Source organism: Trachemys scripta, chromosome 2, assembly GCF_013100865.1.
Source record: "Trachemys scripta elegans isolate TJP31775 chromosome 2, CAS_Tse_1.0, whole genome shotgun sequence".
Lineage (NCBI taxonomy): Eukaryota > Metazoa > Chordata > Testudines > Emydidae > Trachemys > Trachemys scripta.
In genome coordinates this window covers 16823127-16837149 of record NC_048299.1, presented here as the reverse complement: position 1 = coordinate 16837149, position 14023 = coordinate 16823127, and the positions used below count along the sequence as shown (strand labels likewise).

The window sequence follows — 14023 nt, the reverse complement described above, 5'->3', positions numbered from 1 at the left end:
CTTTTTCAGTTTACTCATAATTTTCTTTGTCCCATGTTCTTCAGTCTCGCTTAACTTAGTGTTTGCCAGCCAAGTCCCCCAGAGATGGTCATGTATTGTTTCTGAATCTCTTATATTGTTGCACACAATCACAACAATAATCTCCTAAATATGAGCGTCTTCTGCCTGAATGATGCACCTCAGAATGTTTCCCATTTAGGTTTGTCACCATGCATTGGCAATGTCCAATAGTGCAGACATTGCTGCACTGACTGGCTAACTATTTCTTCTAGCAGTCAAGTGTCTGCTGCTGTCTTTCAGGACCTTCATCCATGTCTCTAATACTTAGTTTGCCTCTAGGGTATGGTCTACACTGCAGCTAGGAGATGTGATTCCCAGAGCGAGTAGATAGACTCGTGCTAGCTCTGCTTGAGCTCGTGAGCTAAAAATAGCAGTGTGGACATTGCAGTATGGCTCAGATTAGCCACTGACCCCCTGGGTCTGAGCTTAGGTGGTTAACCCATGCTACCACCTGTGTCACAACATCCACACTGCTCTTTTTAATGTGTTAGCTCAGCTTGAGATAGCACAAGTCTGTCTACCTGGGAATCACAACTCCAAGCAGCAGTGCAGACATCCCCTAGGCATGAACCTGCTCTGATCATCTCCACAACCCTCTCCAGTCCCAGTGACCTGCTCAGGGACACCCCTTGCACAGGAGCTTAGTGAAGGGCGCAGCTGAACTCTGCAGTGCTGGCCCTGCTCAGCAGAGGTTCTGGAGCTGCAGCCTGACAGGGCCAAAGCACCGCCCTTGACTGCCCAGCAGTTGGTTTCCAGGGACACAATGATTGTTGCTGCCCAAAGGTGGCCGAGAAGGGAGCTGCATCCCTAGGCCCAGAGTGCCTGGAGGGATGGGGTGGACTGAAACCCCCAGCCCAGGGGAGCTGCTGTCCAATAAACACCCTCACAGATACTCCTGGCCAGGCTCCCAAGGCTGTGGAGCAGACCCTCTTGTTCTACACAAAAATACTGGTTATTAGAAAGAGGGGAACATTCAAGGGACATGAATTCCCCGAGGGGGAACACAACAATAAAAAGGTTGGGAACCTCTGCCCTACCGGGCTTATTTACAGTCACAGTTAGTCAGGTCTGGGGCAGATCCAAAGCCCACATCAGTGGAAAGAGTCCCATTCACTTCAACAGGTTCTAGATCAGGTTCTCGGTGGGCTCATAGATTTTTCCGTATATCTTGTGGAACAAATTCCTCCCTGAATTACACCCCTGTTCTATTCCACTGATCACAATGTGGCCCTGTGGTCTTTTCCCATGAATAAACACATTAAGAACATAAGAACGGCCATACTGGGTCAGATCAAAGGTCCATCTAGCCCAGTATCCTGTCTTCCGACAATGGCCAATGCCAGGTGCTTCAGAGGCAGGGCCGGCTCCAGGGTTTTGGCCGCCCCAAGCAGCCAAAACCAAAAAAAAAAAAAAAAAGCCGCGGCCGCGATCGCAATCTGCGGCGGCAATTCAGCGGGAGGTCCTTCACTCCGAGCTGGAGTGAGGGACCGTCCGCCGAATTGCCGCCGAATACCTGGACCTGCCGCCCCTCTCCCAAGCGGCCGCCCCAAGCACCTGCTTGAGAAGCTGGTGCCTGGAGCCGGCCCTGTTCAGAGGGAATGAAAAGAACAGGTAATCATCAAGTGATCTATCCCCTGTCACACATTCCAAGCTACTGGCTTTACTCATGAATTACTCTTCTCTCATGACCACTGTACTATTCCATGGTATTGTCTAAGAGCTCTCAGGCACACAGTGCATTTTGGGTTTGTTACCCCCATGTGTTCAAAAATTTAATTCAGCACACCCAGAGGGGCTGAAAGGCCGGACACGTAAATGAGTTGTTTGCAGGGATAGAAGGAGCCAAGGCAGATAATGTAGGAAAGAAGCCAAGATTGTCAGAGACATACACAATAAGGAGAAAGAGGATGTTATGAAGATAGTGGAAGGAGACTCAAACATATGGATAATTGGGATAGGAAACAGTGCACTCTAATATTCTGGGAGTTAAGAGACTTGGGTTACAATCCTAGCTCTACCATAGCTCTGCCATAGACTGTCCTCATGACCCTAGATAATGTACTTAACCATGACTTCCCCATTTGTGAAAGGGGGGAAATAATTAATAATTTTTCCCAATCTCACAAGGGTTCAGTGGGGTTTAGATGATGCATGAACACGTTGAGATGCTTGGGTGAAAAGCATAATAGATGCTAAAATACAGATTTCTTGGTTCCCATATAGAAATTGCCATCTTGACTATGCTCAACAAATACTAACTAATTACACAAGTGAAACATATTATTGTTATAATTATTCTAAGCTTCAGAAAAGTATCCACACTTTCAAACACTTATCTCAACTCAGCCGAACCCTTTGAAGTCTGTTCAACATTAATATTTTCCTGCTGAACTACCTGGGCCTTCAAAGAATCCATGAACTCAGGAGGGTCGGGAGGGAATGACTATGTCCAATGCCTCCCCTACCTTTCAGCATTCACCTTCTGCACCAGATTTAAACAAATTACTGCTGCAAGACTCATGATAGCTCAAGAGTTTTTTAAGTTTCACAACTTGAAATTCTAATGTCTCTCCTCTAATGTCTCTAATACTTACACTGTATCTGCATTTCAAATTGCATTTACCAAGCACTTGCAGTTCTTCAGAACAGGTTATTAATTGGACACAGAATTTTGCAGTGTTTCTGCATTTGAATTCTTGCATAATGTAGAAGATATGAAATTTGACTGACCCAGTGGCTCTCACTGCTTTATTATCTTTCATAGCAATAGCAGATTTACACAGTATTATTTCTTTAGAAGACTCATTAGTTAGCATGCCAATAAAAAAATGATTGAGATTGCCTGCCATCTTCTATAGTAAATACTTTCCCATTTGTTCTGTCTCATTTTCTTTGCACACATTCTTTAAAAAGTACCCGTAGAGTCTCTACTGCTGTCTAAAAATAGGACCTTCTTTGTTGTGCAGTTTAATCTGTTAAATTATGTTGTATTCTAAAAAGTGGATCTGTTAAAGGAGCATTGTGGTGTTTCATACCGTCCCTCAGGGCCTGATCTCAAGCTTGCTGAAATCAATGAGAGTCTTTCCATAAAGGTCAATAGTTTTGGATCAGGCTTCAATGAGTTCCATATCAAACTTCTTTAGCTTACATGTCAAAATATGATTTTCTCATCGCTGCAAACTCAGTCTGAGATCTGAAAATCAGGCGATGCTCTACCTGCCTCTGAAATCACTGCCAGTAATAAAAATTCTGCCATCAGTAAATAATAACAAACTAGAATGGAGACAACAATGTTGTGTGTTCTACATACGTTATAATATAATGCAGCATCATCGTCCATAGCTACATTGGCTCTGCAGGTTTAAGGGTAGTGTAGACTTTTTCTTGTCAGTAAAGTCTGCAGATGAGAGATACAAATAGTAGTTACTAAGGCTAGTTGAAAATTTTCCAATTAAACTTTTTTTGACAGAAAATTGGGTTAATTGATTGAATTAACGGAATTGAATTTTTTTTTCGCAAAAAGTGTCTTTCTGCAAACAATTTTTGATTTTTCATTGAAAAAATGAAATTCTAAATACCAAAATATTTCAGTCAAAACCCAGAAAGTTTAGATTTGGAAATGCTGCTGTGGTGCCTCATGGGAGCTACAGTTCAGTTGCCTCATGTCCCGTTCTACTCTAGGGGCCGGGGTACATCTCCCATGAGGCACAATGGACAGGATCTCCCATGATGCACTGCCTTGTATCTTCAATCGGAGAGACTGTGGTACATCATGAAAGATGTAGTCTGACCAGGAAGCCTGGCTCACAGAAGAGAATGGGGGCATGAAGCACCTGAATGACAAGTCCAAAGAGTCCCCGTGGCAATATTTCCAAATCAAAATACTTTGGATTTTGGCCCAAGTTTTCAGTATTTGAATTTCTTCTGAAAAAAATCAAAATTTTCCAACAATAAAACCCAATTTTTTGACCATCTCGATTTGATACGAATAAAATGGTGACACTTTTAAACAGTAACGTTTACCACTATAACTACACCAAAATCATTTTTGTTTCTTTGGGTGTTGACTGCCCTTCGCTCCTGTTGATTTCAGTAGAAACTGAGGATGTTCAATGCCTGGCAGGAGATGCTCAGTGTCTTGCAGGACTGGAATCTTTCTTTTACAGTGCTTTGTCTATTTTTTATTTCAAGACCTACAGTACCTGTTTTAGGTTTGTTCTTTATTTTCAGACTGAAAACATCTTCCTCTCCACCCCCGTTCTGCAAAGCTATTGAAGTTTCACAACATGTTCCCATGAATTCCCAAATACAATATATTACCATGTTGTCTTACTTGTAAGTATCAAACAATAACATCAGGGAAATGCATGTTATTGCACTTCTCTAATGGCACACCAGATGGTGATGCTCTGATTCATACAGGCTGAACACTAGCACTGGTTGGGAATTTTCCACTGAAATGTTTTTTTTTGTTTTTTTTAATGACAAATACAGTTCCTGCAAAATCAAAATTTTCCATGGGAAAATGTCAATTTTGCAAAAATGTTTCCATTTTCCATCAGGAAAACTGAAATGAAACCTCGTGATTTGTCAATCCAAATCAAAATGTTACATTTTGGATCACTTTGACATTAAAGCTTTGTGGCAGTTGTAAAGTTCAAGGGCCTCATTCCCCTAGTCTTCTCTGTCTCCTTGGATGGACAGCATTTCCTATGATGCATCATAGTTGCCCCTCTAGTTAAACTGACAATGTAGTATGTTGTATGAGTCACATGACCAGTGTGCACCAGGAAGATGTAGTCCAGCCAAAGGAGAATGGGGGCATGAGGTTTCAGAACTATATCTTCCATGAGGCACTGCAGGAGGCTCAAAGAGACACAGATTAATGGCGAACCAAACCAAAATTAACTGTTTTGATTCCATTGAACAACCTGGAATGAAACTCCATGATTTGGGAATGTCGAAATGTTTCTTTACACTTGGATGCAGAATTTCCTGACATTTCTGAACCAAAATGATTGTCAGCTTTCTATTCTGTGAAAAATTTTGATATGTTGTCCCAATTTGGGATTTAGACAAATTTAAAAATATGAGCCTTTCCTTTGGGACAAAAGTTTTGCTCTACACACCTTGAATATCTGTTCTTCTTCCAAGCTCCCACAGTACCTGCCAAAGCCTGTTCATTGCATAGTGTACTAGGATACACAGTCATTTAAAACACATCTTTTTAACACTGAGGGTGCTTAACTATTGGAATAAACCACCAAGGGAAATGGTAGATTCCACCACCAATGGGCCAACGGGAGCTGTGAGGACAGTGCTGGGGGCGGGGGCAGCACTGCCTCCCCCCTGCCAGGGGCACACAGAGACTTGTCAGTACCCAACCACTTCTGGGAGCGGCGTGGGGTCAGGGCAGACAGGCAGCCTACACCTGGCACCCCCCTCCCACACTCTAAACCCAATGCCCAGGTCAGAATCCCGTCCTGCACCCAAACTCCCTCCAAGAACCCACAAACCCTCCTGCACCCCAATCCTCTGCCCCAGCCCAGAGCCCCCTCCTGTTCATATTCAATGTCAAATAGCAGAAGTCGCATTAAAAGTATTAGTCAGTAGTAATAACTTTAATATGTTTAATTATTATTAGTTGATAAATTCTAACTCTACAAGTAGCTTTGCATGTGATGCGGCTCTTGAAATATTTTGGTCAAAGACAAAACCAAAAAAATGGCTCCTCTTCTTTGAAAGGTTGCCGACCCCTGGACTAGATGATCCAATAGTTCTTTTTTAACTTTAAAATCTATGAACACAAGTGTGCTTTCAACACCCTTAGCACCCATAAAACTTGCCCACCTCTACTAAAGTGCACCTTAAAAAATAAATTTTGGATGCACAACTACATTTAAAAAAAAAATTGTGGTGGCCATGCTTGTTGCCATGTCATTACATTTACTACGGGGCTAAGACTAATTATACTGCAATGATATGCAACAAACACCACAACAAGATTTCCAAGTCAGGGGACCTTTGGACTTAAAACCCTTTAGCCAGTCAGCTGAAGGAATTGATCACTTTGTCGTGACCGGTTAATTAATGAGAGGTCAGGGCTGGGGCAATCGGGGGAGAAGGGGGGGCGAACAGGATCCCCCCCCCGGGCAGTGGCACCCACCTCTTGGAGCCCGGTCCAGAAGCCAGCCACTGCTCTCTGTCAGGTGTCAGCAGTGGAGAAGAGAGCAGCTCCTCCATGTGGCTCCAGCCATAGCTGTTGCTCTTCCCACCCCCCAGTGGAGGAGGCAAGTTACTGCAGTCAACCAGACTTTTAGCGTCTGGTCAGCTGTGCTTACCAGACACTGCCAAGTTCCCTTTTCGCCAGATGTTCTGGTTGAAAACTGGACAGATGGCAACCCTAAATAAATTGCTAAAGAATAATAATCACTATTTATATTATGGTAGCACCTAGAGGCCCTTACTGAGACCAGGGGCGGCTCCAGGCACCAGTGCAGCAAGCGCGTGCCTGGGGCGGCAAGCCACGGGGTGTGGCGTGCCGGTCGCCGTGAGGGCGGCAGACAGGCAGCCTTCGGCTGCATGCCTGCGGGAGGTCCGCCAATCCAGCGGTTTCGGCGGCAATTCAGCGGCAGGTACGCCGAAGCCGCGGGACCAGCAAATCACCCACAGAAATGCCGCTGAATCAGCATGACCGTGGACCACCCGCAGGCATGCCGCCAAAGGCCGCCTGACTGCAGTGCTTGGGGTGGCAAAAAACATAGAGCTGCCCCGACTGAGACTGGAACCCATTGAGCTAGGTGCTGTACAAATACATAGTATAAGATTGCCCATGCCCTGAAGAGTTTACAATCAAAACAGACAAGATAGATAAAGAATGGGAGGGAAACAGAGGCCCAGAGACGTGAAGTGACTAGCCCATGGTCAGTGGTAGAAACCAGGTCTCCAGAGTCCTATTCCAGTGTCCTACCATTAGCCCACACTGCCTCTCTGATATAATGTTATCACACTTGATTTCGCATGTGATTCTTCCTAACGTCATTTCTGGCAACTGCTTTAAATGCAGGGCCCATTTCTCCTCCCACTGAAATCTCCACAATTTCCACAACGCAGAATCCAATCCTAAATGATTCTTTAAAAACTTCTTATATGACAAGGAAAAGGAGGGAATGGAAGAGTTTGGTGTGAGGAGGGAGAAAGAAATTTTATTTTAGAGCTCCCACAAAGGATGAGAGAGAGAAAGGGGCTCTCGCTTGCCTGCTTTTACTTGATTAAATTAAATGTTTATCAAACAGCATCTTGCATTAGTCCATTGGTTTTCTCAATCACTCATCACTCTGACTAATACCACCAGAGAGGCTGTGTAAGTTTTAATAATACAGTGCTGTCACTTGCAGAAAGCAGTTTGTTAGTAAATAGCTGTAATTTTAGGGAGGGGCTGAGGAGTACCGTAATTCTCCAAATAACATACAAGATTAACAGTGCAGCTGTTTTGTTAGCAGCAGCCTAGGTATGATAACAACAATGTCGGAAGACAGCAGCAATGGTATGGGATTGTCATGCAGTGACACTGCCCAATGCCAAGTCAAACTTACAATGAAAAAGAAAAAATAAATGGGGTTTATGGGGTTTAGAATGGAAGAGCAGAGCTGAGAGCAATGATCATAAGTGATCCAAAAGCTATAAGTCCCTCTATGGCTTTGATCACTTTAAATAATCCATGGGTATTTTTATAGCTAGAAAGGTATCAGATTTTTAACAGCCTAAACAATCCACTATTACAAAACTAAACATTACTTAAGACATGGATGGCTCATTCCCTCTCTTGCACCTGTTAGCCCCAGTGAAGTGTATTCAGTGATTAATAATCTACCACCCAGGCTGCGAACATTTTCTTCTTATCATGTCTCTATGGACAGAAATGTGACTGGCTCAGTTTCCAGGGTGCTGTTGCATTCTTTCATGTATATTAAAAGAAAATATCATTGGGACTCAGGAGACCTAGGACCTATTCCTGGCTCTGCGACTAGCCTACTGCATGACTGTGCGCAAATCACTTCACCTCCCTATGCCTCAAGTTCCCCATGTGTAAAATGGGGATAATGATACCTTCTTTTGTAAAGTACTTAGTGGTTTTCATTAGTAGACCTCAATCTAAGTGCTAGGTATTATTTAGAAACACTATTTTTAGCCTGAATGGTTGCAAAGAAATCCTTAAGCCTGTGAATTGAGTGAATGCAGCGAGGTCTATCTATTTGTAGGTAGACCTTGCTGCATTCACTCAATTCACGGATTAAGCAGTTCAATTCATCTCAATAGGTTGTTAACCCTGAAACGTAAAGATAACATTGGAAATATCAACGTTGTTAACTATTTCACTGCTGATCACTTTAGCAGAAAAATCCAACAAATGTATTATCCTACAATCCTAAAATGCCTCCCATGCCTTTTTGTTGCCCAAAGCCCCCGATGTCTCTTACCAAAATCTCCAGCTTCCACCCTGCCAACTTCAGGAAGGCATTCATGAATTGCAAATACAAAAATCTGTGCTACGCTGAAAACAGAAAAGGTAAGGGACAATAGATGTTATTTAATATCAAAATCCTGCATTAATTGTAGTCTTCCTTTGCATATTTAAATCAAGAAAAAAAGTCTCTTTTTGAATGTTTCTGGAGTTGCTGCATTAATGTGCTATAAAAACCGAGAACCCTTGCTCAGAATTTACGCCTAATTTGGCATGGAGTACAAGCCCACACCTATAGAGGTCACTTGAAAGTAGACTCAGGCTAGGTCTACACTACCCACCTGAATCGGCGGGTAGAAATTGATCTCTCAGGGATCGAATTATCACGTCTCGTCGGGATGCGACAGTCGATCCCCGAATTGACACGCCTACTCCACCAGCGGAGGTAGGAGTAAGCGCCATCGACAGGGAGCTGCGGAGGTCGATTTTGCCACCGTCCTCGCAGCGGGGTAAGTCGGCTCCGATACATCGAATTCAGCTATGCTATTCGCGTAGCTGAATTTGCGTATCTTAAATCGACCCCCCACCCCCGCATAGTGAAGACCTGCCCTTAGGCTCAAAATAGATTTCAGAGTAGCAGCCATGTTAGTCTGTATCCGCAAAAAGAACAGAAGGCACCTTAGAGACTAACACATTTATTTGAACATGAACTTTCGTGGGCTATGCATCCGAAGAAGTGGGATAATAAATATATTTGTTAGTCTCTAAGATGCCACAAGTACGCCTTGTTCTTTTTGCTCAAAATAGAGAAAGGTGTATAGATGTATTTTAGCAGTATTATGTGTGTTCAGTTAGAACTCTGGCTCAATCCTATACAGCAAAAGCAATTGTACAAGTAATAAAATTCGCTTCGAGATTTTTCTTTGTGGCGTGTGTAGATTTGGAAAAAGAGCTGGGCTTTCTTAAAGATTTGGGGTTTTAGAAAGGCAGCTCCGCAGCTGGCGGAGTCAGGTGAAGCAGTAGACCCCAAGGAGCTAAGAAAGTCCATAGAACACAAGGCTGTTGAACGTTTATCTAGTAAAAGACAAATAGGAGTAGCCAAGAAGAATATCAACCTGCATACAAGGGGTGATTGCAAGCTTTATCTTCCTGTTCTGATTGGTTTCTTTGGGCAATGTCAATGTCAGCCCGGGCTATTCTTGAAACGTTTGTAGATAAAATACACCTTATCTGGCTGAAGTGATATTTCTGCACTCGATTGTTTTCCTTTGTCTGGAGAGTTACCCAAGAAATGTCACCATGCCAGTTTCTACACTATGTGACTGAAATAAATCACTGTGTACTCCAGCGTCTCTCTTTCAATAGTATGTGCAGTCCTTTTATAAAGCTCCCGAAAACACAATGTAGTTTAATTCAGCAGTAAACAAGTTTTTTTTAAAAGTGGGCTTTTGATTTTGGGTGCCTCAGTTTCTGCCTCTCCAATACCGTGGGTTGCATTTTCAGGGTTGCTGGGAACCGGAAGCTCCCACTGGTTTCACGACTTCAGAACACCTGACTGTGGGTGTCTCAAGTTGAGCCTCAAAATCAGAGATAATTTCTTGAAAAGGTATATAACAAATCCTTCTATGTGTCTTCCTTTGTTTGGTCAATTAAGAGCAACAAAATGGAGGAATTGAGAAACTGTCTTACTCCTTCATAATTACTATTAGAGGAAAGAGTAAAAGCTATTCAACCTATTGGGGGTCACTGACAACTTCTACAGTCCAAAGATGCCATCTGTTACTTATCTCCCCTTGAATAATACCTTATTTCCCAAGTGGGACTACTTGCAGGGTAAGTTAGTACTCGAGGAGGTAAAGGAGGCAGTATCAGGCCCCCGCTAATTGGTGGGGAGCACTAAGACATTTTGCATTATACTATCACATTGGGAATACAGAGGATACTACAATCTCAGGCATTAGCAGGAGCTCACTAAAAATGTTCTACCTCTGACTCCTCTGACAGCCCAGAGACTGTTGCTCTCTCTTGATATTGCTCCAAAAACAACCACTTTCAGAAAACTGTGGGCCTTGGAATGTGATTACAGTTTTAATCTCTCTGAACATGTCAGATGACATCATGTTATCCCCTAAAATAATTGGGGGCAGATGCTGACACCCTCGCCCAAACAGAATAGGACCTTACTCCACAAGCAGCCCCACTGATTTCTCTGGGAATGTGCCCAGCGGAAGGCAGTACTCACCATGAGTGAGGATATCAGAATATAGCCCTGGTTCTGGGAGCAGTACTTAGGAATGCAGAAAAAGAAAGTTATGGAAATCATCCCAAGTTCTGGAGATTCACAACATTTGTTCAATAGCTTTGGACTCCTCAAATAATTGTATACTTAGTAAAATACAGCAGATAGAAGAACTCTAACCAGAATGTTATATAAATCTATTATTCCATTTAGTTTAATTAAATGCTTGTCTAGCATCATTGAGAATAGTTCCTGCTGGAGAAGTACATTTCCTGTCAGTATGTATTATATTAAATATTTTGGGTTGTATCTCATATAGACTTACGTTTCAGCTATGTAGGTTTTTAATGAACTTCTCTAGTATACGTTAAATACTAGTAGTCTGTACCTCTTCTACGCATACAAAACTCAGTTTATATGAGACGAGCATAAGCCAAAAAGTAAACAGATCAGAATGATCCAAACCCAAAATATACAGGCGAGTCTCATCTTACGCGGGGGGTCCGTTCTGCGGTTAGCGCGTAAAGCGAAAACCACGTATAGTCAAAATTACATTGAGTTGAATGGCGGGCAGAATCGCCCACACTACAAGTACAGTATTAAAATTGTTATTTTTCTCTTTTTTTTGTTTTTGTTTTTGCCGACCGTGCAAAGCTGAAATCGCGCATGTTAAATGCGCGTAAGATGCGACAGACCTGTAGTCGCTAGAAGCAGAAAGTTTAAATAATGATAGGACTTTTTCCTAAACAGGTTAAGTGTCCTGGCTACCAGCTCCGCCCCATTGAAGGCAATGCTGTATGGTACAGTGAGAGTATGTCTAATGTTGCCCTTGAATCTTTAAGGGAGTGGAGTGAGAAGTCCATGTCAGCACTGAAGAGCTTGGGCCCTGGAGCTCTGTACTTCTCTTGGGAGTCTAGGAGACTGGAGCCAAGATGCTTGCCACATAACTACTGCAGTGGCTAAGGACCTTTTGATGCCAAGCGGTGTCAGATGGTATTGAAGTGGGTGCTTCCCTGTATTGCCTAGCAGAAGACTTTCCAGACTGAGGCTTCTTAGGCAAGGCAGATACCTCAGTATGGGTTTCAGCCGGAGCCTCAGCGGTGCCCTTTGTGGGACACGAGGTCTCCCGGGAGCCAGATTTATGGGGTGACCCACCCTTTTCTTAGACTCCCTGGAAGGAGAAAAGGGCTTCTTTTTCTTCAACATCTTCATCTCCAGAACTGCTGCTGGGGGTCCGGCAACCGCTGGAGCAGCCTGAGATGTTGAGGCCAATGTAGCGGGGAGGAGGGAAGTGGATCCTGCTGGAGTAGGGAGCGTTCCATTGAGAGGAGCTTCAACCTAGCCTCTCTGTCCTTTGAAACCTGCTTTGAAACCCCATGCAGACCTTACACTTTGACGGGATGTGGGTGTCTCAGAGATACCATAAACAGCTGGAGTGCCCTTTGCTCTGGGGAAAAGGCCTGTGGCAGGGCTGGAACTCTGGGGTTTTCAGCATAACCCAGGGAAGTGCCGAAGCAGTAAATAAAAAGTCCAGACAATGGGAGGCGAGGACCCTCCATGTCAAAGCACAAATGTGCTGAAAATGAGAAATGAAAATAAAATGAAATAAAAAATTAAGAAAATAAAAAAGTAATGGTTCGCTGTAAGTGAGAAAAGGCAGGATGCTGAGAACAGCTGATGCCAAAAGTGCTCCATCTGAATCCACAGGCAGCTGAGAAGGCATTGAGTGATGGCAGGTCCGCACCTCCTTATATGTCTGCATATGGGAGCATGTGGTGCTGCTCTGGTCAAAAGTGCATGGCACGCACATATCCTACAGTGTTGCACCCATACGGACATGTACTCGAAGAAGAACCATCTGCATCTGTTTGTTATAAAGTGTTGATAATAACTGCCAGTTGGGATGAGGTGCTGAACCAGTGACTTTCATGAATTCTGCAGTAAATTTTAATGTAGTTGATTGCATACTCTCTAAACTGATATAATTTAAATTTACACTGCATTCTCGTGCTAAACTCCTGGATCATCACTGTAAATATGTGCTGATAAGTTAAACACTGCAAATAGGTGCAATATGTTCCCCACCATTGCCAAGTGATAAATCAGCAGGGGTGGCAGAAATCGTTGATTTGGAGAAGGAGGAGAGGAGGAGATGGAAAGGTTGAAGTAAGGGGAAGCAGGGAAGGAACATGGCTGGATAGGATGAAACAAGGGAGGTAGAGAACAAGAGGAGAATGATAGAAGGTACAAAACCCAAGACAAGGACTGAGCATCGAGAGAGAGAGATGGGCAGTAACAATGGAAGGAAAGAAATAGGGCAGAGAGAAAAAATAAAAGAAAAGAAATGGACAAAAAAAAAGACTTCTAGGTAGGGACCTTGTCTTATAATGAATGTATTTGTATTACAGTGCTCCAAATAGAGCATTACATTGGGTGCTGTAAAAACATACAAGATGACCCAACCCCTATCTGAAAGAGGTTACAATCTACATTTAAGACAGAAAATGGGCTTGATCTTTATCTGGAAAATGCCCAGTACAATTCGGAAAGAAAAGGTGCATGAGGTAATATATTTTATTAGACCAACTTCTGTTGGTGAGAGAGACAAGCTTTCAAACTATATAGAGCTCTATAATTTGGCACCAGGGCCAGCTCCAGGCACCAGCCCACCAAGCTTGTGCTTGGGATGGCACCTGGAGGGGGGAGGCGTGGTGCTCCGGCTCTGGCCACGGGGGAGAGTGGAGCCGCGGCGGGCTCTCCGCCCTCCTCCCGGCACTCTGGCCGCCAGGGAGAGCGGAGCCGCGCTGGGCTCGCCGCCCTCCTCCCAGCGCTCTGGCCGCCGGGGAGAGCGGAGCCGCGCTGGGCTCGCCGCCCTCCTCCTGGCGCTCTGGCCTCCGGGGAGAGTGGAGCCGCGGTGGGCTCTCCGCCCTCCCTCCGGCACTCTGGCCGCCGGGGAGAGCGGAGACGCGGCGGGCTCTCCGCCCTCCCTCCGGCACTCTGGCCGCCGGGGAGAGCGGAGCCGTGGCGGGCTCGCCGCCCTCTTCCCGGCGCTCTGGCCGCCAGGGAGAGCGGAGCCCCGGCCGGGCTCTCTGCCCTCCTCCAGGGGCTCCGGCTGCCAGCGGAGCCGCGGCAGGCTCGCCGCCCTCTCCCCAGCACTCTGGCCGGTTGAGGAGAGCGGCCTGTGGCCGGGCTCGGTGCCCTCCCCTGCCGCGCTGGGGGGGGTGGCGCGGGGGGCGGCGGGAAGCTTTTTTGCCTGGGGC

The 14023-nt window shown here is 44.7% G+C and overlaps 1 protein-coding gene across 4 annotated transcripts in view; it reads right to left on the bottom strand.

Moving 5' to 3' along the window:
- The window catches only part of DPP6 (dipeptidyl peptidase like 6), a 784761-nt gene that overhangs the window by 496217 nt on the left and 274521 nt on the right, over window positions 1-14023 (bottom strand). The window contains exon 2 of one of the 4 annotated variants that reach the window (XM_034759987.1): window positions 3371-3457. The exons of the other annotated variants lie outside the window; for them this stretch is intronic. Within the exon in view, the coding sequence (XP_034615878.1) occupies window positions 3371-3400 (30 nt within the window). The 5' untranslated portion in view covers window positions 3401-3457. The remainder of the gene's footprint in view (window positions 1-3370; window positions 3458-14023) is intronic. 4 annotated transcript variants of the gene reach the window in all.